Source organism: Melospiza georgiana, chromosome 1 (assembly GCF_028018845.1).
Source record: "Melospiza georgiana isolate bMelGeo1 chromosome 1, bMelGeo1.pri, whole genome shotgun sequence".
Lineage (NCBI taxonomy): Eukaryota > Metazoa > Chordata > Aves > Passeriformes > Passerellidae > Melospiza > Melospiza georgiana.
The window spans coordinates 54447561-54473701 of NC_080430.1; the positions used below are offsets into that span (position 1 = coordinate 54447561).

At 37.0% G+C, this 26141-nt stretch overlaps 1 protein-coding gene across 2 annotated transcripts in view; it reads right to left on the bottom strand.

Annotated features, from left to right (window-relative positions):
- Positions 1-26141, bottom strand: part of POU6F2 (POU class 6 homeobox 2) — a 307632-nt gene that overhangs the window by 20830 nt on the left and 260661 nt on the right. For both annotated transcript variants that reach the window (XM_058034322.1, XM_058034331.1), the window contains exon 7: positions 3002-3208. In XM_058034322.1, coding sequence (XP_057890305.1) covers positions 3002-3208 — 207 coding nt within the window. The remainder of the gene's footprint in view (positions 1-3001; positions 3209-26141) is intronic.

Sequence of the window (26141 nt, forward strand, 5' to 3'; positions counted from 1 at the left end):
GAGAAGCAATACCTACTGTGGGTAGTTTAAAGAACATAAATCAAACTCATCTATTTATACTTAAATACAGGAAGAACAGGCCTACATCAGACTTGCTTGTGTACATTGAAAAGCAACCTATTTACAGGGCCGAAAAAGAAGCTCTGCTTTACACTGCATGTAAGTATTCTATGGACTAATTTCCATTAGGAGACATTCTGGTTTTAGTCTGTCAAGTCTGAAAAAGTTGTATGAATAAACAACACATATAGTCTACCTAAGTAAAGCTGACTAACAATATCTCAGGCATTTAAGTCTTCAGTCATCAGGGAAAAAGTAAGTACTAGCATGCATTACTTAGCAACTGGAACAGTTTACAAAGGTTCAATTATTGTGACTCAGCTAACAAGCTGCAGCTCAGTATCATTGCTCTTTTTCTCCTTCAGTACTTGAGATTCCAAGGAAGTGACAAGTGGAAAGCTAAACTAGGACTATCTGTAACTGGAACATTTTTACTACATTATTTATTTCCTGCATTTATTTCTTCAAGACATGCTCAAAACTTTCCCCAAACTTGTGTTGTAATCTTTCCCCCTGCTGAAGCTTCCTTCATCAAGTTAGAAGACACCAAATACTGTGTGACACCATTTAAAAAAATATTTTGAATTCCTGCTGAGCGCTCTGATTTGAAGCACTCACTCAGTTCTTTTGAAAATGATATTTTAAACCTTATGACTTAATATGCTATCATTGGCCAAACACTACAGTTAGTCTAAAACTCTACACAGGCAAAAAGATAAACCCAGGATCTCCTTAAACTTCAAGCAAATCTATTCACTTTCCAAATGATACAACAGTTTGTATAGTACCAGCTCAATTGTTTTTCACTGTCCATCAGCATTACTTCTATGAGGAATCTAGCTCTCATGCATCTTTTGTGCTCCCAGTGAAATTCATGACAAAATTTTCTCTGACTTCTTTCAGTAAAACCAGAAGAGCCAGTAGAGGGAGCACAAATACATTGAAATAATTTTCTGCAGTTCCTATAAAAACAATAACCTAAACCAATATATTTTTTCATATAGTATTTGCACTAAATTTTTTTCCCCTCCCTGATCAAAATACTGTCTTGATTAGACTTCAAGAAAAGCTGATTCAAGGTTAGGAGAATGTGTTGTTTGGTGGCCCTTCTGCAACCCCTGGCACCTCAGGACTCCTTGTGAGAAAGAGGCAGGGGCTGAACCCTGTGAAAATAGTATTGGCAAAATAATGTTTTCTACCTCCATAGCACTGCTGGGCAGATCAGCTTAATGGGGATCATCTTTGGCTCTGGGACATAATCTGTTCTCTGCTGACTGATATTTTTGCCAGCTGATCCCTGCACATGAGCACGCAGGTTGGGCAAATAAGTACAGTGCAGCATGATGTGGCTAAACAGTGCTCTCTGCTTTGCACCCCTGCTCATTCAGGAAGCTTCAGCTTTCCCAGTTCATCCCTTTATGTGAGCCCAGTGCCATGAGCTGTGCAGAAAATGTTACACCTCTGTATCCTCTCTGCCCACTGGCACTACTGGCAGACATTGCCTGGAGGAAGTTGCTTTGCTGCAGGACTCAGAGGGTGAGTTGCCCTGCGTGTGAGAATGTCTCAGGCAATCATGCACGTCCTTTATCCTCCTATTTACACCTACATTTCATGAGTTTCAAATGGGATCTCAGGATTGCTATGATTTTTGAGTGCTTCCCCCATAACAGAGGAAAAGATCTAATCCCTTCAGGGGACTGGCTCAAAAAAACCCATCCCACACATCCCCAGGAAACCAAATGTGAACTGCTGAGTTTCATATTTCATTGTCAGGCTTTCCTGTGGTGGAGAACATGGAGCCTGCCCTCAGATCCATTCAGCTTTGTTTGAAACCATGTATATGCAACCATTGCAAAAGCATTTGCCAGTAGTGCAAGTACACTCCCCTTAAAGAAAATAGAGTTAGATAAATGATAAGTGCTTTGAAAAATGCCCATGCTACATACTACAGAGGATAGGATGGGGAAAAAGCAGGTAACCAATGGGATGTGAAATGTTTTCAGAACAAACAAAAAAGTGATGTTAGAGATCCATAAATTCTCTACTTCTAAATTTGAAAAAAAAAAAAAAAGAAAATAATAAATCATTAGTTTGGAATTCAGGTGGCCTGGGATACTCAGCAGTTCACAAGAAGCTGCTCCCTGTGCCTGGAGGTGTCAGCAGGAATGGCAAACAAGCACAACCAGCAGTAGGAATGTTAAGCGGAATATTTAAGTGAGGGACATTTTTGTAAGTACTTCTTTGGTAATCCCATTTGATGTGTTTTCTGTCCTCAATTTCCCCTTTCTGAGATAAAAGATAGGACTACAATTCCTTGCTCTACAGATGTAGGCAAAACTGATGGACTTGAGTCTAGAGTGATATAAGAAGAGCTACAGAAGTGTTTTTGGACTTCATTGTGGTTACTGGATCCATCCTTAAGTCTGTCAACTACCTGCAACCTTACACTGAGTAATAATTTCTACAGAATACTTTCTGTCTAGGCAATTATACATAACTATATCTGATTTTCCAGTGAGGAAATCTAATAGGATTTTATATTTTCCCTTGTTTTTCCTGCATGTTCCAAATAACTTCAGGCCTCAGTCTACTAGGTCACCACTGACTAAGGAACTGAACTTTATAGGCCAGATGGATCTCCTCTGTCTCATATTCCTACTGCATTTTCATTGCAGAAAACATCTCAGTTGGTCCTATACTGACCTTGAAAAGAAAAAGAATAAATAGATAATTCTTGAATATATAAATAAATTATATAATAGGACATTATTAATTACTACATATAGAGTATGCAGTAATACACTATGCAGGACAGAATTAATTTTTTAATTAAAGATGTTAAAGAAGTGGGGGTTTTTACAGAGGCCATGAGAGAGTCAATGAGGAGCAGAAAATTTCTGTGTGTTTGATTTGATAATCATTCAGGCTACAGACAATTTACCTGCTGGCCTGGTTTGAGCGGCGATAGTGTTATTCCCTGGGTATTGATCACTGGCAGTATCTGGTTGCCGATGACAGTGGCGATGATCTGGCCCTGGGCATTGGTCAATAACTGTGGAGTTATCGGCTGCACCTGAAGTCCCTGAGCTCCACCTGCCGCCTGGCTGGACGGGACTGGATTAGGCATCAGTGGGATTGTTCCAATAATCTGGAAGAAACAACACAGGGAGAGTGTACGCATGCCACATATACTCGCCACACGTAATTCCTTATGTTCTTCATGTTGAATCAAACTTAGGTGATAAAAGCACAGAGAGACTGGTAAGACAGGCTGAGGGTGGGAAACAGTCATTCCTTCACTGGGCTGATGAGGACTTTCCAATTCATTTGTCACATCACATATCACCTGTACATTTTACCACTGTCCACTGTCACCTGCAGCAAATCTGCTGTGGCTTAAGGGTGCATAAAGCAAATTGTGGGCCACACTCTGGGCCGTAGATTATGGTTTCTTTCCACTATTAATTTTAACACAGAGTGAGATAGATAAAAGTATCAGTCTTTTTGTCTTCCATATAATGGTTTACTAGTGGGGCTTATGTAATTTTACTTGATTTTCTGATACCTGGCACTCTGGATGACCACCTTTTACTCCCATGTGATCTCAGAAAGACACAAAGGGATACTGGTGCCTTTCACGGCATGCCTTATTAAGATACGTTCATAAAAATGCAGCTGGTTTTGGATGACAGCTATGAAGTACAACACAACAGGAGGGCTGATGTTAGATAAAATATATTAGCTAACATTTCTGGGGCAAGTAGTTGCAGAAAGAGACACTTGTGACATCTCAGACTTGAGAATACAGTGATTTCCTAAAATGTGAATGTGCCTGTAAAACTAATATTAGGATGAGATGTCAAACAGATGTCGTAAGAAAGCTTGTCAGTCAATAAGCTGCTAGGCTGGAAAAAGTTACGCTGTTGCAAGATTCTTTTTACAGGTATTAGAGAATCTGAAATGAACTTCTGATGAAACTTGGGCCTAAACCCAAACTTGTTCTTTTTTTTCCAAACAGCAACCTACAAAGCTGGAGTCATAGGATTGCTGCAACAGGAAAAATAAAAAAAAGCATATCACATCTCTATTTCCTTCACCTTCTCCTCTCTCTTCATCATAGCCTCACTGAAAACACCTCCTCCACCATAAGACTTAGAGTCTACCCTTTACAGAAAACTTGCTTCTTCCTCTTTATCCTCAGCATTCACCACACTGTGTTGTCCATTTTGACTCCTACTAGTACAACTCCACTTTTTTCCTCAGTGGAGATAAAAATATTGTAGTTTTCCACAGTCTGTCTGCTGGTTCTCATTCCACTTGGGGGCTTAGTTATCTTTTTAGATCTCTTTGTTTCTGACAAATTTTATAGAAACGAATCAGCTGATTCACAAACCATTAAGTAGGCATGGAGAGCTGAATGGATGGAAAGAGAAAGAGATGTATACATAGCACTAGACACAGAGAAGCTTTCTCATGAAAAAAAGCTGAAGTATTCCTAATGAAACTCAAAAGCAAGTTTATTCCCCAAAAAATATATACAACAAAACATATAACATTCCTATTGATTTCAACAATTAATTTATATACTGTATCAATGGAACTCATCCAAGACAGTGTCAAATTAGGTCTAAAATAACTGTTTAGTGAAAACATCAGTTAGCTTTTTGGGCAGACCACTAAGTTGCTTTATGAGAGTGCAAAAGTAAACTCCTCTGAATCTCTTGCTGTGATATAAAATGAATACAGGTGTGAAATGCATGGTAAAGAGTAACAAAGATATGTGAAGACCTCTGCCTACTGAAATCACCAGTGGTGACATACAACAACCCAAAAAAATCCATTCTTAAAGAAGCACCATGCAAAGATAACCAAGTGATTCAGGCATAGCAGGAGGGACAGATGGCTGTCATCACCCTCTCCCATTATTAGGCTAAGACATGACTCCACTGAATGACAGATCCTAATGAGTGACTGTTCCTTCAGCAGTCACACCCAGTGAGGTGCCTCTAGGTAGGCTCAACCATGAAGTACCAGGTGACAACCTACACTGACTCCTGGAGCAGGAAGAGTGCACTGTTGGCTATGGCAGCTCAGGAAACGAGCAGTAGTTGTAATCAATTTGCCAAACTTGCCCAGTTAGAAGGCCTTAGCATGGGAAGACCAGAAAACCATAAAGTAAAACAAGGCACCTCTCCTGTGGGAGAGCCTGATAAAATGGCAAGCCCAGCTACTAAGCTGTATTGTAAGAGCTGCATATATCAAGACTGTTCAAAAGACTGTAAAGATACAATTTAAGTTCTTAATGCATTGCTAAAAGGTAGACAGATCAATAAAGATTATTACCCCCATTTTATGGAGCATGAAAGTGAAGCACGGTGAAGCATATTCAGTTAGCCTTCTAAGCTGAAATTTCCTCAGAGTTTCTCTTTTCAGATCACAATGATTTTATTTTATTTTATTTTATTTTATTTTATTTTATTTTATTTTATTTTATTTTATTTTATTTTATTTTATTTTATTTTATTTTATTTTATTTTATTTTATTTTATGTCCCTAGCTGAATGGCAACTGCTTTCCTGTTCATGTGAGAAGACGGCTATACACTGAGAGGCATTTATTTACATCATTATCAGATTTCAAATTGTTTTCTAAAATCGGACTTTCAGCATGAATGAAATACAACTGCGGTGCAGTGCAACACATAAATATCTCCCAGTTTTTGTGACCTAACATATTTATGAGTAACAAATATATTCTTTCACTTTTAATATAATCTCACCAAACACAAGAAATAATCCTTCTTAATTTTATCAGCAGAGACATATCAAAGGCCTCCCCTTCCTTTGCCACGTCTGTAAAGGACGCAACCTTGGACTGTCATTACTCCAATGTAACTTTAACTATCAAGGTCCTAATCCCAGCAAAGCAAAAAATGCTGTGTTGGTGTTATCAGTAATAGAAATGTTTGCATTCACATTTAAAATGCATTTCTTGGACTACAGTTGGACATTTCATAGAATGACAATGCTGAAGTGGACAGTTTGTAAGGTCAGAAGCAGAAGGCTATCTATATGTATTAATGTGTGTCACACACCATACTGTACATGGCGTGCTGTCCATGCACACAGACAGAAATGGAGCAGGAAAAACACAGATGGAAGAAGTGTTTCAGAAGGGCAAATAAGCAAATATCCTCAGGGGTGTTACCATAGGACCCAAGGGTAAATCTTAATTGATAACAGAAACTTACTGAGGTTTAAGAAGATTTTATTTCTTTTTTTACCAAAGTAAATTCTTGTCTGGTTAAGAAAAAGATATCCACTTGTCTCTACTTAAACAACAGGGCTACTCATTATTGCATGCAGCTTTGAGATGACTAAAATTTGATTTAGGTTTCCCTTTTCAAGTTTCTTCTTGTCCAAATACCCTCTCCTAAATATCCTAATTGCTCACTGATTCACACATAAGGAGTACTCCAACTGGATCCCTTCCTTAAACCTTGTGTGACTGATGTGATGCTGAACCACATCCCTCTTCCCTCTAATTTTGGTATGAAATTTCACCCTGGGCCCTGCTAATCTGTCCTCTTAAATTATTGTACAAGTTGAAGACAATTTACGGTTTTGATACATTTTGAATTTTGTCAAGAAATAAAGCAAGGCAATGCCACAGGCTTGAGGCACTGGCGTGCCACAGTACAGACTATTTAATTGCCAGTGATTTCCCTAGTCAGGAGGCATTGCTCCTTTCTAGGAAATGCTGCTACTTCAGATTACATTCAAAGATGGTTCAGGAATAATATGTGACAGGGACTGATCCCAAAAGATACTTACAGAGTCACACTGAATGGTTTGAGTTGGAAAGGGCCTCTTAAAGACCATCTAGTTTAATTCCCCAGCCATGGGCAGTGATGTATTTCACTAGACCACTTTGCTCTAAGCCCCATCCAACACTTCCACAGTGAGAACACATTCCACAATGCTGTGTCTTCTCTGAGACAAAGCAGAATAGGCTTCTTACTCTGGCAATGCTTGGACTCAAATTCTTAAACAAACCTGCTTGTCAAAGATGTTCTTGAAGAAAAAAATGCCACATCCCTAAAAGTTCTCATGCTACAAAAGTATAAATTTAAATGTTTTGAGAGTTTTTTCCATGTCTTTTATGGTTCCTTTTATACATCATACAACTGAAAGCAAGCACTGTTCACAAAGGAGCTGCAAAACAGGTGTCATATGCAAAACAGCAATAAGACAGTTTTGAAAGCCCAAGGGTTAATTTAAGGGATCCCCTTATCAATACTTGTCTAAGAGAGTTAGGCACAGTAATCTGCATAGCACTGTTGATTAAAATAAATGACACCAGGTTGTATCTTTATGAGGTACAGGTTCCTCACATAGGTACAAAATGCAGTGCAGGTGGAAACTGTACTGAGATATTTAATGTAAATTCAGACTTCAAACTCTTTAATAGAGAAAGGGTTTTGCCCTCCTTTACTAACCAGAGAGACTTGCCCTTTTCAAGCAAAAGAGTGTTGCCAGAATTCTTGCTGGAGTCAGATTATCACTTCAAGTATTCACTATGTTTCTTTCCTTTTTGTTCATGGATTAATAGATACATCAATTGTATCAAGCCACTTAGACAAGAGTTTTTGCAGAAATTAATGTATTATTTTTCTGCTTCCCAGTATTAGCTATGTTTTAAAAGTCAGTTGTTTGGTTCTAATTTTAAAAGAAATCGGGGGTGATTTTTAACAGCATCTGAATATTTTCTAATGATTAACCTATTAGTGTGATTTTAGCACCCTAGGATTTCAAGATATCTGACATTGGATCTCTCAGATCTTACAACTTGAACCTACCATTGTCAAGATGATTTCTGCAATAAAATTGTAGGGCTTGGCTTGCACATGAAATTAATTTGTCAGCCTACACCTTCATACCAGGTGTGGGCCCAATGGTCTTTGCCTACATAGTTCTGCAAGCAGCAATGAAAGAAGAGCACACATTTAAAGTGAAGGTAAAATCCCAAGTAATGGAGCTGACCACCGAGGGGGAAAATCCCAAATCCTCAGTGTAGCAATAATTTCTCTGAATATCACCGCCCATGGCAGGGTAATGTCCCAACACTGCTTAACTCAAGCCAACACCACCAAAGGAACACTACAAACTGTGGCCAAATGGGTGGTACAACAGCTGCCTTTGTTTCTGCTCTGAAGTGTAAGTAAAATCAAAGACCAACCTCACTAGTTTGTTTCTACTGTCAGCCAAGGCTTACATAAAGCAAATGGTGACATTTCATCTAAAAAATGTCTTCAACCAGAAAAATGAAATATTAAGTATTTTTAGTAGTATCATCAAAATAAACATCTCTTCAATTTGATCAATGTTACAACTCTTTAAATATTGAAATTTAATTATTCAGTTTTGAACAACAGAAGAACGACATAAAAACAAAACAGAAAAATGGGGAAAAGTGAAAGAAGCAACAGAAAAATTGTTCAGCAAAATGAGACAAACTACCATATACACATAGACACAAGGGTGTTGGTGGATGAGACTTGGCAATGTGTCCTTGCAGCCCCAAAGGCCAAGTGTACCCTGAGCTGTATCAGAAGATTTCAGGGGAAGTGTATGTCTCCCTCTACTCTGCCCTCACCAAGCCCACACGGAGCGCTGCCTCCAGCTCTGTAGTCTTCAGCACAAGAAAGACAGGGACCTCACAGGTCCAGAGGAGGCCAAAAAGATGATCAGAGGGCTGGAGCATCTCTCCCATGAAGGCAGGCTGAAAGAGTTGGGGCTGCTCAGTCTGGAAAAGAGAATGCTCTGGGAAGAATTTACAGCAGCCTCCCAGTACATAAAGGGAGCCTAAACACTCGATAGGGACTGTTTTACAAGAGCATGTAGGACAAGGGATCCATGACAGGACAAGAGGTAATGGCTTCAAACTAGGGAGGGGAGGTTTAGATGAGATGTTAGGAAGAAACTTTTTACCATGGGGGTGGTGAGAACAGGTCACCCAGGGGAGCTGTGGATGCCCCATCCCAGAAAGTGCTCAAGGCCAGGCTGGATGGGTCCTTGAGAAACCTGGTCTAGTGACAGCAGTCTCTGCCATGCCAGGGGGTTGGAACTAGATGATCTTTGAGGTCTCCTCCAAGCCAGATCATTCTATGACTTTGTACACTTTTGCAAACTTTATTCAGAAGCTGCATCTGTTCAGAAGTATGTTGCATGGTCACTTTATTAGCATGAGTTATTTAAGGAGACAATCTAAGGAGAAAATGACTGAGGAAAAGATAGACTGATGTGAATCTGCACAGGCTTCTTTAGCCTCTGTGCAGCTGCCTCTTTCTTAATCACATACATGTATATCTATATATATACAGTATCCACATAATTTATAAACATATAGACACAGATATTTTAAAAAATACATATAACTTATTTTCTACCAATACCAATAACCCCAGCTATTTATATGCACTATACCACATACATGCAATCCACTTCCAGTCTACACACTGAAAAACTGGAATCATGAATACAAGGAATACAATTTGCAGACTTCTTTTGAAAGTAATGTTAGTCCATCTCATTCTTTGGACTAATGACAATATGATTCTTGAACCTCATACAGGCTGAATTTAAGGCTGCCTGTGTCTTTCAAATTAGAAGTAGTACTAATTCATGCAAAGCTTGCAAATTTTCTTTTCTGCATTGTATTTCCTAATGACAAGTCAAAAAGATGGCACAACAAATTGCTACTTTGAGAAAACAAATCAAATAGTGATACTGGAAATAGGCACCTAGGAAGCTGTACTCCCATGTCACCATTTAATGTAAGGAATTGTAATGTCCAGGTTAAATTTTGTTCTTATATCATTCAACATATTGGATAGGTTATTTGGAGCATTGAGTCCAACATTCTGCCTGATTTTCTCAGTGTTTTGTTGTTTTTTTTTTTTTAGAAAAGAATGTTTGTATATTAACATCAAACTACACAGGAATTTATTTGTTATCACTGTAGGAATTATGTGGTGAAATTTTTCTATTTTTCTTAAGCAAATACTATTACATTCTTGTAGTAGGAGCATGTGTACTGTCATAAAAAAGAATGTCTATTTTATCAAACATTCTGAATAACACAACATTTTCCCATTAGAAAATTCTAAATATATGTAATTTTCAAATTAAAGACTAAAAATTATGTTATGTATCTGCTGAATTTTTCCTTTTAAGCAATCTGCTTAGGATTTAACTTCCTTTTATAAACAAGAATTAAATCAGGCATCACGAGCCTTAGAGGTCATAGTTCTCTGAGTTGAGCAAAGCAGCTGTTGGTGTTAATTAGATTTGCAGGTCCTAAGTATTTCTGAAAACCAGCTAGTGAGATTCTCATGAAAATTTTTATTATTTAAAATTCTTTGATGGATGTCTAGTATAAAATATTTTAGCAATATTTTTGTTTGTTATGACAACAGATCCACGATATGTTATGACAGGACAGCCAATACTATCATATTTGTTATGGAAAAACCAGACAAAATTTCTAATAATATTTGATGATCATTAAAAGAATTTACAACTAACTGTTTTTTAGCATTTTACTGCTTGCCTCCAAAGCTACAAACAGCTTTTCTGATTGCTGTGCAGATCCTTTTAGGGTGTGTACAAGCAATCACATTTCTGTATATGGGGTTTTGTGGTTTTTTGGTAAATCCTTTTGATAACCAAAAGTAATAGTATTCATTTTCTCAGAAATTAAATGCATAGCAACTGGGCCAGAAGTGTGAATTTCTAGAATTAATTACAATGAAAACATTTTTGTAAATATTCATTCATCCCTACTTTCTTTTCATGCAAGCTGCAATTTTCATAGTTGCCTACAAAATTATCATTTGCCTTCTCTGAAGACTTCAATATCAACTAAGGATCAAACATCTCAGAGACAAGAAATCCCTGCTCTGAAATAAAATTCTCAACCTTTTCAAGCTTTGTATTTGGGCTGCAGCTGCTAACCCAAACATCAATTTGTATCTTTAGACTACAAAGTGGATTTAAATTCCTTTAGAACAAGGATTGTCTCTTTTGAGCAATAACATTATTTCCTACTACGTCTCTCTCAGAGCATAAAGAGTGGACTTGCTTCCAGCCAAATCAGAATCTAAGAAACTGGACACACAGCACAAGAAAATGTAGGCATCCCTACACTTTGTACTATGTGCCACACTGAGCCATTCAAGGGCAGCTTGGGAAACAAATTCCCATTTCTCAGCATGCCTAACTAGGCCCAGCACAATGTGTTTGATTAGCTTGCCTCCATGCTATGGTGACGTTATCAGCTTGTTTGGAACTACCTTTGCCACCTGGTGCTGTATTGCACTGTACTGGCCCACTACAGAGATGCTGTAGAGAGGTGAGGAGCCAGAATAAGCAGGGTTTAGTAACTGCTCTATCATCCTGTGGTTTTTAAACAAGAGCTGCTATTGAGACACACCCCTCCACAGATATGAACAAGATAACATCTTCCACTGCCAAACAGTTCTCTCTGAAATAGTGTGGGTTTAGTTTTTCAAATTGTAATCTTACTCTTTTTTTTAAAGGGATGTGGCACACTACTGGCAATGCCTGTGGATGAGCAGGACTATTTCTGGAATTATACTTTTATTTCTTTCCCTTGATTGCTCCTTTAAACTTGTTTTTGCATCGACAATTAAGAAGATGGCACTGACTTCAGCAGGTGGTCACCACTCTCACCTATTTATCTTGTGATACCATTCCCAAAAAGTTATTTCACTAGAAGTATTATGGTCTTGCAAATGTGTGCCAAATGTGGCTACCTCAAAGACTTTTTAATTTTCATTGATTTTTTTTTCATTGTTTATGAATCTGTGATGAGAATGAAATTTTCTGAGGAAACAAAAAGTAAATTTTGGGAACCTTACTTTGAAAACTTAATGGTATTTTATTCTGTCCTTGAGTTGTCTGTTTAGAATACCAATGGATGTTTTCTCAGGTACTCCATGAGAAACTGGATTGAAATCACTAACCATCAAATAATCTTCAGATGCAATCTTTAGGACCAGAGTTCTTTAATTAGACTATAGGTCAAAGAATTTCTAGGCCATCAATATATTCTCAAAGAAACCTCTCACATCTTCTGACTATCAGATTACCTACACTATATAAAATATTTATCAGAGATCACCAGATTTCTGCCTGTAATTCTTAAAGGTGAAATTAATTGTCCATGTTGATTCATTCAATCATTTCAGATTTAGCCAAAATTCATTGCAAGAAGGTTAATATATATTGTAACCAATCAGTAGCAGTGATACTCAGCACTGTTGTTAGACAATCACATTTTTCCAAATACTACTACAAATCCTGAGCTTGCTGCACAGATGCCATGACTGTGGATGACATGGTAGCTGTCTCTCAATCCATAATTTCAACACAGCACCTGTACAAGATGACATCTGTCTAAATACAAAGTCATGCCCTACTTAGGTGATGCTTCTACAATTTTAGATCATCTAGACTTTAGCTAAATAAAATACAAACTGTAGGTCTTACTAATTAAGAGTTATAACTTTTACAGTGATAGTGTATGAAAGCTCAGGGCAAGGGTGGGATGAGTAACTGTGAAGTGGTAACAAATGTACCCCTGAAACACTTTCCAGTTTTGCAGGACATGCATTTCTTCCACAAGTGCCTTTTCTGCCTACTGAGAGCAAGGCACAATGCTTAGCAGAGCATGATTATGATGGAACAAACCATCCTGGATTATCTCTCTACTATAGGGGATATCACTGTGGAAACCAATATTCCAACCTATGAAGTGGAATTTTGCTATAAAGTACCACAATTTTGTGGGAGTTGAAGACAAGGAGAAAAAGTTCTATTTTCCATTTCAATGAAAGAAGTCCTAGATAGATTGCATGTAAATTCTTGAATGGAAAATGGTCATGACTCCAAGTTTCTAGATCTGAATGCCTAGGAATAAAAATCCTTCCTGAGATCAAATATAACTTCCTTTTGTCATGCATTCATAACAGAGTTGATTGCCCTTTTTAGTACCAATGAAAATTTGCCAACCAAATATAAGCCAGGCCTTAGTCCTTCTTACCTTGAAAAATTTATTCTGCAAATTTTTCAAGGTAAGAAGAACTGGTTCAGCACACTGCTCTGTCAATCAGTTTACCTTTGAAAAGTTTGTTAAATTCCAGGTCTCCATTCATTCACGCGTAATATGTTAGTATAAATACTGTTTACTTCCTACCAGTATTCCTACAAGTTTTAAGTAATTTTTGTTAGGCTACCTAAGAGGTGGAAAGACAAGGTATGAAAAAGGTAGGGTATTTTTATGTTGAAGATAAAAAACCACTCATCTTGAAATGATTCTCAAATTTAGGGAAGACGTAGCAAGAGACTGTGTTTATGAATCTGTGAGGAGAACATGCAGCTTCATTACCAGTTTCATTCAGGCCTGGTCCATAGGTCTGCTTAAGGAAGAGTTAAATAACTATGATTTTCTTATTAAAAGAAGCAGTGGGCTGGAGGTAATCCCATCTTCAGCTCCTACATTGCTATTCTGTGGAAGCAACAGGTTCCTGATACAGACAGGCAAATTGAAATTAGTTTATGTATTTTTACATTAATTCAAACTACTTTATATTTCCCTTTTGCTGTCAGCAGAGCCCATATCCCTGAGGCCTGTTCTGTGGAAGGCAGATCACAATTTTCTATTCCTGCATGTGTTCTCTGTTCTCTAAAAATATTTCCTTTTCAACCATCATCTGCAGGGCACCAAAGGTGAGGGGCTTCTTTACTTTTTGACTCCAGAGAAAGGGAATGGTAAGGACAGAAAATTAATTATTTCTAGAATCCCTTCTCCATCTGTGTAGCTGTCACATGTCTTATACTTACATTTTCAGTTATTTTGGGCGGGCCATTGTTTCTTTTGGTATGTTAGAATAAGACCTTAGCACAGTGTTCCAGTGTGATTATGTATTCCATTCATCGTTATGGGGGGTAGACAAAAAGGTAGCAACAATCCTAGTTGTTGTCAAAGAATTAAATTGTTATATTACATAATAGTCACATTTCCTTAGGTAAGGTGACTGAAGACTGTGATGCACTCTGTCAAGACTTTCAAGTGGAATGCTACTGCTGCACTTTCTGATAATTTTTACTGGATTACACATTCCTGAGAGAAGAACAAAGGGGGTGCTACTTCCTCAGTACTGAAATGCTTCCTTTACATAAGGAAAATACATTAATGACATTTTAAACATGGCATAAAATGTTGAAAATCATAGCCAAAAGCTGGGGAAAAAATGCAGTGATAGTGTAGAACTGACTCTTGTGTTTACAATTTATTTTAAATTTTTCCCTAGAGCTATTGTTTCCCACATTACTCTTGCAGCTGTGGCTGCTGGGGAGTCAGCGGACCTCAATGACTTGCACAGAATAAAGAGATCCTTAGCAAGTTCAGAAGACATCATTCACAGTTACAGCTGCACAGGATCATTCTGAGCAATTACTCAGCTTGGCTTTGCCAAGCAATGCTTAAAGCCACAGAATCATACTGGTTGGGAAAGACCTTTCAGATCATCAAATCCAGCCATAAACCTAACACTGTTAAGTCCACCAGCCAAATTCAACCTCTCTCTTCTGATATGTAATGCTTTAATGTGGAAAAGATTGAAATGAAACAAGAAGGTTCCTCGTGGAGTGATGTACTATACTCAGTGCTTTAAAGAACCAGATAATCTAACCATGGATGTGTTTAGCATATTAAAGTGTAAGGATCATCAGATGTTGCTTCCCTCATTCAGAATTTACCTTAATTTAAGTAGTCTCCCTGTTAAAAATCCAAAGAGAAAGATATTAAATAGAATTAAAAGCGGTGGAATCTTCCAAGAGGAGAACAAAGTAGATGTGAAGAAGAGAAAAAAGCAACAGCAAAATGAAACTTAGTTTTAAACACTGTCAAAATGCATAATCTAGTTACAAATGTTCTTGTAATATATTTTTTAAAAAAGCAACTCTGTCTCAGTAATGTGAAACTTCCGAAACAACTTGTTGTTTAATCTTGGAGCAATAGTGGAGAAGATTTCCTGGCATATGGGAATTACAGCAGAAGAAAGAAGAGATATGTAAAGAGACAATGCCATACTACAATTAAAAAATGGAATCATTTAATTGCCGGTAATCACAGATTTTTAAATTTACAGGTCAAGGAATTGTGTTCATTTCTGAGACAGAATTGAGCATATTAACTGCCCTTGAAATATCAGTATTTGTGGGTCCCATCCAACTCAGCAAATTCTCTGATTCTGCGATGATAGTTGAGTTGGTGCATCTACTAACTTCTCATTCTTCCCTCATATCCCCCTCCCTGCTATCAACTCACAAAAAATCCAATCCAAAGCAAACCAAACCAAATCACAATAACAAAAAAACAACAAAACCCCCCAAAAAACCACCCCACATCAAAAAACCCAAACCCAACTAAACAAATCCCATCTTCCCCCACCAAACAAAACAAAAAAACCCAACCCCAAATTCATTTCTCGGATTCAAAAGAAAGTTTATCCAGGCTGAATGTGCATAAGATTTGTCAACCAGGCTGCTTCACTCAGAAATGAAAATGTAAAGATGTGTAAACAACAAATAACCTCAAAAAAGGAATTAGCATCTCAAAAAAAAAAAGTTATCAAATATGCATTTGTTTATCACAGTCAAGTTTTATGATTCAAACCTTATTCATATATATTTTATGAAGAGAATATCCATTGTGGTGGCAAAATTAAATGCATTTTGAAACTTGTATGTGACATTTATCTATCTGCTCTATCAGAAAAAAGTTGTCATATTCATTCAGATATATATTACTTTTTCAATTTCCTGTCAGTAATGTTTTTTTAATGTTCTTTAGGGGTAGACCACAGGATTTCTTATTTCTCACAACAAAGACCATAATGCTTTAGAATTATGTTGATGAGTTTATACCTAAAAAAGCTGCATCACCTTTTTTTTTAAGAGATGAACAGTTCATTCTTATCCCAGATAACCATGGTTTTTGGGTTGTTGGGTATTTTTTTTTTTTTGTTTTCAATTTTTTTAAAAAGATACAGTCAGGTATCTTAAAAAGAGAGTGGTCTGGTCTTTTTTTCTTTTTCTAAAGAAGTTCATAATACAAAACACAAACTTACAGTGCAATTTCATGATGATTCAGGTTTTACGGTGAGCCACAAGAGATAATAAAGGAAAAAAAAAAGCTCAAGTATTGAAACTCCTTATCACATATCTTCCCTTCCAAGGGGATGATTTTGATAGAAAGTTCATATAAACCCAGTGCTTTGAATAAAGTGTTCAGTAGCAGGCAAGACCTAAAGGTCATAGAGAAGAAACAGAAACCAATTAAGAGGGTTAATTGACAACATGCTACAGCTGTAGTGCAAAACAGTGGCAGGAGAGGCAGACACTTCTTTCTCTGAGCTGCTATTAAAGTGGCGCTGTAGCAAAAAACCTATTTTGTATCCCATAGGCTCAGTGCAAGTCCTGTGGAAGAGGTTGAAGTGTGGTGGGTCAAGTCCTGGGTAGAAAGGACACTTGTTTCTTATGGGGTTTCTTTGGTAGTAAAGACCCCATCTGTAATACAGAATAATACACGCTCTTCGATGGTAACAAATCAGGAGAATTCCATGAAAACCATCCAAGCTGCATCTCTAAACAAATGGTACATTTGAATTCAAGTTAGAAGATATGCCTGCCCTTCTAAACACACATAATATCTAGGAGTAAAACAACTATTTTGGTAAAACTGGCAATAATTAAGTGTAGTTTAGATTACTTTAGGACAGAAATTCTTAGATGATAGGACTCTTTTACGGTATTTGTGACATCTAATAGCTGGAGCCGTGCTGGAAATACATTCATGTTGGTCTGTGGTCTGAAGATTTCGTGTATCCCTTTTCTGTACTAACCAAAACAGCAGGGTAAATGGCCAGAGAAATGTAAAAAGAAATCTGTAAAGAGGAGAGACACCTTCCCCACTTCTAGAGATTCAAAGGGTTTTTTTAAAACTAGGAGAACCTCAGAGATGTAATGTCTTCATTTATGCACAACTGATTTTTAAATAACATCCTGCAGATGGAATACTTGATCTTACTTGAAAGAAAAGATACTCAACAGAAAGAACCTCCCCTTCACATTGCAAACCATCACTTAGTTGAAGTACCTGCAAAGTTAAGTATGCCTTAAATAATTCAGAGAGATACCATTACCTTGGTCTCTATTTATCTGGGAAACACAAAGAAGCAGGCAAGCAAAACAGGAAAAAAAAAAAAATTCCCCCAGAGTAATTAAAAAAATAAGTCAGGTCAGCCAGTACTAAGTTCTGCATGTCCATCCTCAGCTGCTCCCAGGATCTGAGTTAAAACTACTGTGACTGTGATGGTGAGCTTAAGGATAACATTACCTAAAGGACTCAAGTATCATTAAAAGTAACTGCTGTGTGATATTTTAAGCAGGGAATTGATATAATATTCAACACCTAGCATTAGAAATCCGGTTGTAGACTGTCATTCATGACTCTCTCTATTCAGTGTAGAGAGTGAAAAATCCCTGCAAGATAATTCATTGATGTTTAAAACACCTTCCTTATATTGGTCCTATGTTTTCTTTTCTGAGAGTGTCTATTTGTTTCAATGATGACAGAAAACACTAAACAACTAGCTTAGATTGTTGACTAGCCTAAGTTGCCTTTCATGAGGTTAAAATTAGGGAAAATGAATTCAAATCAGGAGTCTAAACAGAGTACTCCGTGAAGAAATCAATTCTAAAATTGACCTACAGTCTCTAGGTCATTTGGAAAACAAGTTGCCTTTTTACTGACCATCTCAATCTCAGCTGTAGCTAAAAGGAAGGTAACATAATTTTAAAAAATCCCTACAATGAAAATAAAATCATTGACACTTTTTCTGGGAATAAGACTCAACTTTATTTTTTTCTTTTTTGAGCTACTATTAAAATAAGAAAAGGTTTTGAGAAGACCTAACTGGTTGAAAAGATGTTCAACACATGCACAAAATGAAATCTGTTTGACCATCCTTGTCTATTACAAATATAAACACAGAGATAGAGATAATTCACTTAAATTCCTTCAACTTGACTGGTAGTATCTTGACACATTTCACTGGGGAGGGTATAACTTACACCACTCTTAAAAAGTAAGTTTAAAAAAAAAAGACACAGCAATGACTGTGGACTGAAGATTTATTAGAAAGATTCCCTAACCATCTCTTGGAAGTAAAATTTCCATTCTGTGCAAACTCAGTGAGAAATTGCTTTCTTGACATGGTACTCATTTATCTCCCCTCACTCTGTGTTCTTTGAGGTCTCCTTTTGCATCATTTGTTTGGTAGTATGAGGCTGATCTAAACATTTTTACATTTGTGCTCTTGCCAGAGACCACAGTGATTTAGTGAATCAGGAATGCATCATTCATGTTTGTTCCCTCTTTTCACTGCATATGATTTTAAGGAGAAATAAAAGGCAAGGGTAAGCTTGCTGCATTAAGTGCTCCTTAGGATGGGGCCCTTTCCATTGATGGATCAGGCTAGGAGATTTTGAGCTAGACTTAGTAATATTTAACAGATACATTTTTATTTGTATTCAGAAAAGAAGTCTTTTGTTGTAGCATATTTACTTGTGATATTTTTTTCTCATCATACAGGGTGTTTCTCATCATACATCATTGTTGGTTAAGGACTTCCATGTAAGCAGAGCTCTAAGTGTCCATCATTGTATATACAGAAGCATGAACCTATTTGAATAGACAAATGCTTCTGTACATTACTAACAGTATTTTTAGGTCAGTAGTCTAATATTAATATTTTAAATAGTTACCCTGAGAAGCTGCCAAAAAGTTTGTCAAGATTTGTTTTATACTCATTTCCAAAACCTTCCTTATACTCTTACAAAAACGTAGTTTGTGATTGCAATTTCAGAACATATTCAATCAGCTCTTAGACTTCACAGATGAGCATCAGGGCGTCCTATGTCTTCCTGTATCTGGTGAACAGAGAAAAAGTTAGTCTCTTTGGACCCTTGTGAGCAAAAAATAAAGTTCAAAACTTATTCAAAATTATTTTTCTAAGCAGTCATTCAATATTTAATCTTAGTCTCTGGGCAGATTTTTGTCTTGGCTGTTGTAGCAAAAATTCTCAGATGTGGTAGAGAAGAATGTGGTGCTTTATTGCTAATATCAGTTCCATATTAATTTTATTCAAAGGTGACAACATTATGATTTATTTAACCTCTCTGTGCATTGGTTCTTAAACTTTCTTCTTTAGCTAAAGGAGTGTGTTTCAACAATGAACATAAACAACAACTGCTTTCAAATTCATGGATCTACTTGACATCAAAGATAGGTGACTGTACCTGAAAAATAGGTGCAACAGCTGGGAAATTTTGGTACATCAGAGAAATGAGACACATTCTCCCGGGTACAAACAGACCAACCAAGAGAGCAACATATAGATTTAAACATACCAAGCGCTGCACTGTAGTTGATAATACTAATTTTAAGAGATTGTAAATACAAAACCCATGCATCAGTATCTGTACAATTAAAATTAAGAGATATATAGTGCAGGTCCCAGAAGATGTACTTTAAATACCTAAAAATGGAAGCCACCTCCCAGCACTTTGGAGGGGTGTCTGGAGGTGATATTCATCAACATGACAAACATCATGGAACATGCAGACCATGCCATCCTGTGGGGGTATGCTGGGAAATATTTTCCCTGCAATTCTATTAAAAAGCCTCCATTTTCTTGAACTCCTAATTCAGAGATCACTCTGATCTCTTGTGCAGAACTATCAATAGTACCTGTCTACATAGTACCTGCCTGTAGTGAAAGGGTAGAATGTTAACATTCAGTATCTTTTAACTCTCACTTTGCTGTCATTCAAGAGTATTTACATTTTTTGTGGCAAATCAAACCCCTAGAAAAATACAGGCCTAGTTTTGCTCCTCATATATTAATATGGGGGTTAAATTAATAGAACGCAGACAATTATGGCCTCTGTACAGTCATAATTACACACATCTAAAATTACACTTGAGACAGATCTGAGCTAAAAAAAGGCAGCACATCGTCTTCCATGCCAGGAGGAGAAGGTTTAGTTTATTTTCATTTGTCACCAGAATAAAGAGTCAAATGACCCCAAAGACAGAAGCATGACTCAAGAGGTAATTAAAATATTTATAATCTCATTTCCTTATGGGTACTTGTATCTCTTCTGAGGAGATGAGCATAAATTTCCAGGTAAGCATACATACATGTGTTCACATAAGTGGGAAGCAATTCAGTTGAAAAGAATGTTGATATCTGCTCTATTTGAAATGTTTTAGGGTTTTCTCAGAATATGGCAATAAGACACAGAGGGAAGAACATCTTTTTGGATCAACCACAGGATACTTAGAGTAGTATTGTGCCATGTCTGAAATGGGACTAAAGACCTATGTTTAACTAACTGAATCCCAGATACACAGTGAGACAAAGAAATTGCCAGGAAAAGAAAATGGTAGAGGAAGTAGAACAGAAACTAGAAAGCTGAATACCTTGGGGTGTCTGAGGATGTGTCTCTGACATTGTCACCAGACACCTGTTTGCCTGTACTCTTTATGCTTCCTTATGGAAGAAACCAGGAGAGCAAAACCAGACAAATGAGAACAAATTAAGGCTAATAAGAAGAATTGCAAAGGAAAGAAGAAGGAAATTTTAGCATGGCAAGCGGCGCTGATTCCCCCTCAAACCCAGTACACTGCATGAGTCTGATACCATGCTTTTTTCTTTGAGTCTGTCTATTTGTGCTATCAAATAAGACATAGCTAAATGAACAGCCCTCAAAGAAGGGAGTGGATTAGGCCTCTGGAGATGATGACTAACAAGTTAAAATTAAACTTCTTTTCAGTTGGGCTGCAGTGACCTATTTATACAATTTCTTTCTTGCTAGCTAGCTAGCTTTTTTTAACATTGCAAGGTGTACCTGGCCTCTCTCATCTCTCTCTAAACTGTCTCCCTGATGTCCTGATCACTCTCTGATCTATCTCTCTATCTGCTGGGTGAATGCTAATATGACATATCCAACCTCTAAAACAAACCATTTATTTTGAAACTTGGCTATGTCAGAGCATTTGATGCGTCAAACATGAAAATGAATGTATATTTGGATATTGGGTACATCATGTCTTGATATTAAATTATCCCCTGAAAAGAGGATTGATTTTTAAACTGGCAGGATATATGTATTGCTTCCTTGAATCTCTAGCTAGACATGGGGGGAGTCTAGCTAGATTCTCTATGAAGCAGAAAAAGAGTTGCTCAAGGGCTATGAGTGTTTTCTTTATATTAATAAATCCTTCTTTGCACTTAAGGAAAGAGATTCTGTCATTCTCGTCCATTATTATGGGACAATAATACATTAGTCTTCTATGAGAGATACTTATCCTAGAGATAATATTTAATTAATGTGCAAAGAAGGAAGTTTAAGTGAAAAATGTACTTTTAAAGTCATATATATTTAATACATTGGCATAGATATTTCAAAGTCCCTTTTTTTCCCCCTTTTGATATCTGGGCCATTTGCATGTACACACACTGAAGCCTACCACTGTCAGCATCTGAAAAAAATGACAAACTGAGATATACTTTGGGAAAAATAGATTGATTTTTTTTTTCTGCTTGAACTTCCCTGTAACTGTTCACAGATCAACCCATAGAAGATGGCATACACACAATTCTTTGCAATAATCTGGATACAGATCAGAAGACAGAGAATACTTCCTCTTACAGGACAATTCCAGCTCATTGTGCTGTTTGGAAGCTTGTGGACCTGCATGCAGAAGTTTTGGGTCTCCCTCTGGCTAGTTATTACTATGAATGCTGTATGAATACATTTCAGTGGATGGACTCCTCATCCTTCCAGATTTCAAACAAATACTGCAAATATGGGAGTGCCAAATCTTTCCTCACCTGTATCTCTAAGACATACACATCCAGCTGTCAAGACTGAAGTTCAATAAGAAATACAATGGCCTTCATTTATGCATGAAGACTCATAACTTTTAAGAAATTCCAAACCTCATCAAAAGAGCAGGAGTGCTCTATCAGTGAATCTAGGACCAAAAATATTTAGCATTTTGCATTAATTGCACTTTTGACAGAGTGATCTGCCTTCTTCTTCCCTTTGCCCAAAAAAGCACTTTTGGTTTAGTTTATTCTGATTTCCAATGTCAACTCAGCAGATTGTAAAATTCTGACACAAGGATAAAGCATATATAATATATAGGATAAGTTAGATAAAATCTAAATAAGGCTAAGCACCATGTTACACAAAGAACTATGATCTGAGTTTTTTCAGAAATGATGAGGCACATTTAGAAAGATAACTCAGACCCTCAGATTTGGTCCACTATTGCCTCTGTTTACCTACAGTCTCTCTATAATCCACCCTGCACAGTGCTCCCTCATAAGAAGTTCAGAATTAACAATAGTCTTAGACTTCACTCCAATACAAGTCTCATACAGGAGGATTTCCATCATCTCTGTTCAGACAATGATGTGGCCTCAATTTTTTCTCAACTTTGTCAACTCCTGAACTGATGCAATATTCCCAAGCACTTCCACTGTTTGGGAAACATCAGTAACATAGAAAGCTCTTTTCTTGGTACCACCTACATGAATCAGCTTTGTCCACTGCTTTGCTTACATCATGTTAAAGAGTTTTCAATGTACTTAGCAAAACTCGAGTCTTTGCCTTCAAGTTCTTCTGTGGTCTCCTTCCCAGGAATCTAAATGGCTAGCTAAAGCTCGTGGATGAAATCCATAATTACCAAATGCAGTCTTTCAGGATAACAAGAGTTAAACCTTCTCTGTGCACAGCAAAGTTTGCTCGAAGGGGAAGGTCAAAGACTTAGAATGGATTTCAACAGCAGTTGAGAAACATTGCTCTGTTTATTGTCTTTGGCTTCACCACATTCTGCTCTAAAAGCTAATACATTTTTGGTTGTCTTCCTTGCTCTGATGGAAATATAAGCAATATGCATCTCTAAGAAATCCTTTCATAAAGATTTTAAAATCCAAACAAAACCCAAACTTTAAAAGTAAAACAAAACAAAAAAAAATCCTAACAAAGACAGACAAAGCCAAATGCCCTTACCAAACATGCAATGTGCTGTTCTACAAGTTTCTGCTGAGAGGAAGACCAATTTGTGACTATCACTAGTCGTGTTTCTTAATGCTTTACTGGAAGGTGATAAGATATGATGATAAGGAGAGCAGTGTAAGAACCTCTGCAGAGCAGAAAGATTTCATTGACTGTGATGTATGTCACTGGTGATAACAACGAAAATTTTTCATGCTTATAACCACCTCATGATGTTAAGATGAACAGATTATAGGAATGGTAGGTTCTTTTTTTATAGGTTAGCTTTCATGAAAATAGTATTAGGGTTGAACTAGTAGTAAGTTTGGTTTTCTCCTCCATGCAGAAGTAATTAAGAAGGCAATGACAAAAGGACAGTTATGTCCAGTACTTCTGACTTGAAATAATTAATATAGAATAGTAACATTTTCAAAAGTGCCTAAATGCTGCAGGCTTTTAAGGGTCTCTTCAAAGCATATTTACTCCACATAATACAGTGTGTTACCAAGACCCCAGAGCTAATAACTAATGAACTAGATCCTGTGTCACCTTGTTGAGAAGCAGAATTAATTAGTCCGGCCACAACAACATACTACCGAGATTTTTGGCTTCTTCAATCTGTGCTGGTACAGCACTGAGACATGCACATATAAATGAACTGTCTCTGGCAATTTGCTTGCAATGCTCTGTTACAGTGCATAGACATGCCTTCAAGCACTCAGCCTCGTAACTCTGATTGAAGGAAACTCAGGCTTTTACAGGTATGAAAGTTGCTTTTGAAAATAAGACTTGGGCACCTCTGAAAAGATCTATGTCCAAGACAGTACCTTAGGCAGAAATCCAGGCAAGAGGCTACAGTCTCAAGTCTGAAATTTAGTAGCAAAAGTAAGATTTCTTGCAAGTTAGGTAAAAGAAATTTCAGTGGCTCTTCTGGATAGATGTGGATAATTTCCAAGCCTGATAGAAGTTTCATTAAACAATTATCCTTTCCAGTTTTCAGTGATCACTGCCTAAAATAGATAAAAAAGGCTAGTCAGCTCTTTGTTTAAGTTAGACTCATTCTGCCTTAGTCCATTTCTGCTTCATGAAACTACCAATTTGCATGACCTGAGAGCTTGGTCCATGCATTTTTACATTTATGCCACTGTGGATACAACTGACATTAGAGAAATAGTACAGCAAAATAAAGACACAGTCAGCAAAAATATGTTAAAAGAATTATTTGTCTTTTGATTCATATTCACATGGGAGGTAATTAAACAAACACCCTCCTCCATGTATAGCTGAGGGGAGGGAAACCACTGGGAAAAAAAAAATCTTCCCTTACAACTGACCTTTTCTCTTTTCACTTTTCTTCCTGCAAATGGCAAAACTTGCATGTATTCCTGCATGTATTCAGCACAGGGAAACTTTGAGGGGGAAAATTGAGTCAGACTCCACCCAGCAGAAATTCAATACATTAATACGAAGGTCTGTCAAAACAGATTCTCCTGTTAAAGGGTTTTCCAAAGAATGTTCTTAAATGCTAGTATTATGAAACTGTTACAATCCCTCTAGCAATGCCTTCAAAATATGTCTCTTTTAATGTCTCAGGCTTCTAATGAAATATCCTTAACATATGCCATTCTCAGATTTCTATAGGCCTTAGCCCTAGGAAGATATTGTTAGCAGTCACTACTTAAACAATTATTGTTAAGCATTTTGTGAGCTTTTAGATGTTGTGAAGGCTAAAATATTAGTGGTTACCATGTATTAAAGCTGCATAGCTGAAAAAGAAAGTGAGAACAAGAAAAAGAAAAGAAGGTTAAGAGAAAAGGCTAATGGACATTGAACCCCTGAAGAACAGTATGAATTGCACATGTTCAGGAAGACTCTAAAATTCTTACACATTACAGGACTTTGAGGCTCATGGAACTTCTGGAAGAATGAACAAAACAGAAACAACAAAAAAAATTCCAACAACAATCAACATTCTCCTGTTAAGTATAGGAGGAGTTACAATTTGTTGTCCCAGTGGTAGCTCCCAATTTTCTTGGCTAGTGTTGAAAAGAAAACTGTGTAGCATCTCTACACATTTCTTGGAGATGACTGCTAATTGCTCTGAACTTTGAAGTGTGGATATTGAAAAGTTCTTACATGTGTGGTTCTAGAGAACTGAAAGTCATACAAGTGACTTTGTGTATACATGTTCATTTGCTCATCATAGCATACTCTAACAGAAGGAAAACAGAGGAAAAATTGGAGTTGAACAAGACCAACAGAATAAAAACTGCAAAAACCCCCCAAAAACCAAACAAAAACCCCTCCCAACAGCAAGAAAAAATCCATCCAATGTATTAGATCCTTTGGTTTTATCTATGCACAAAATCATACTATTGTCACTTAATACCTACTACAGGGATTCAACAGAAATTGTTTAATTCCCTGTAAAGGTATACATTTCAGTATTGGAATATCTTATTGCTGTTTAGCTGAAACAAAACTGAAACAAAAAGTTAATAACTAACTAACTAACTAACTAACTAACTAACTAACTAACTAACTAACTAACTCCAATTCCAGCTTTCCACTATTTTTTTCTCACATGTTTAACTAAACTGCATTAAAACATGCCTCAGATTTTAAAAGAGTATTTTCTCATGGAATGGGGATAGCCCCAGCTGAACATCATCAGAATAGAAAGAAAATGCTACAAAGACCTTTTTCCACACCATTTTATAATTACCTCACTCCCCAAAAGAAGGTAATGGCCTTGTCTATGGGAGCAAAGAGGTTCTAGTACTGTAGCCTATTGAATATTTTCCAGATTGTGGTTTTGGCCACTTAAGCTAAGACAAGACAGCTGCTCTGCTTAGAATCATG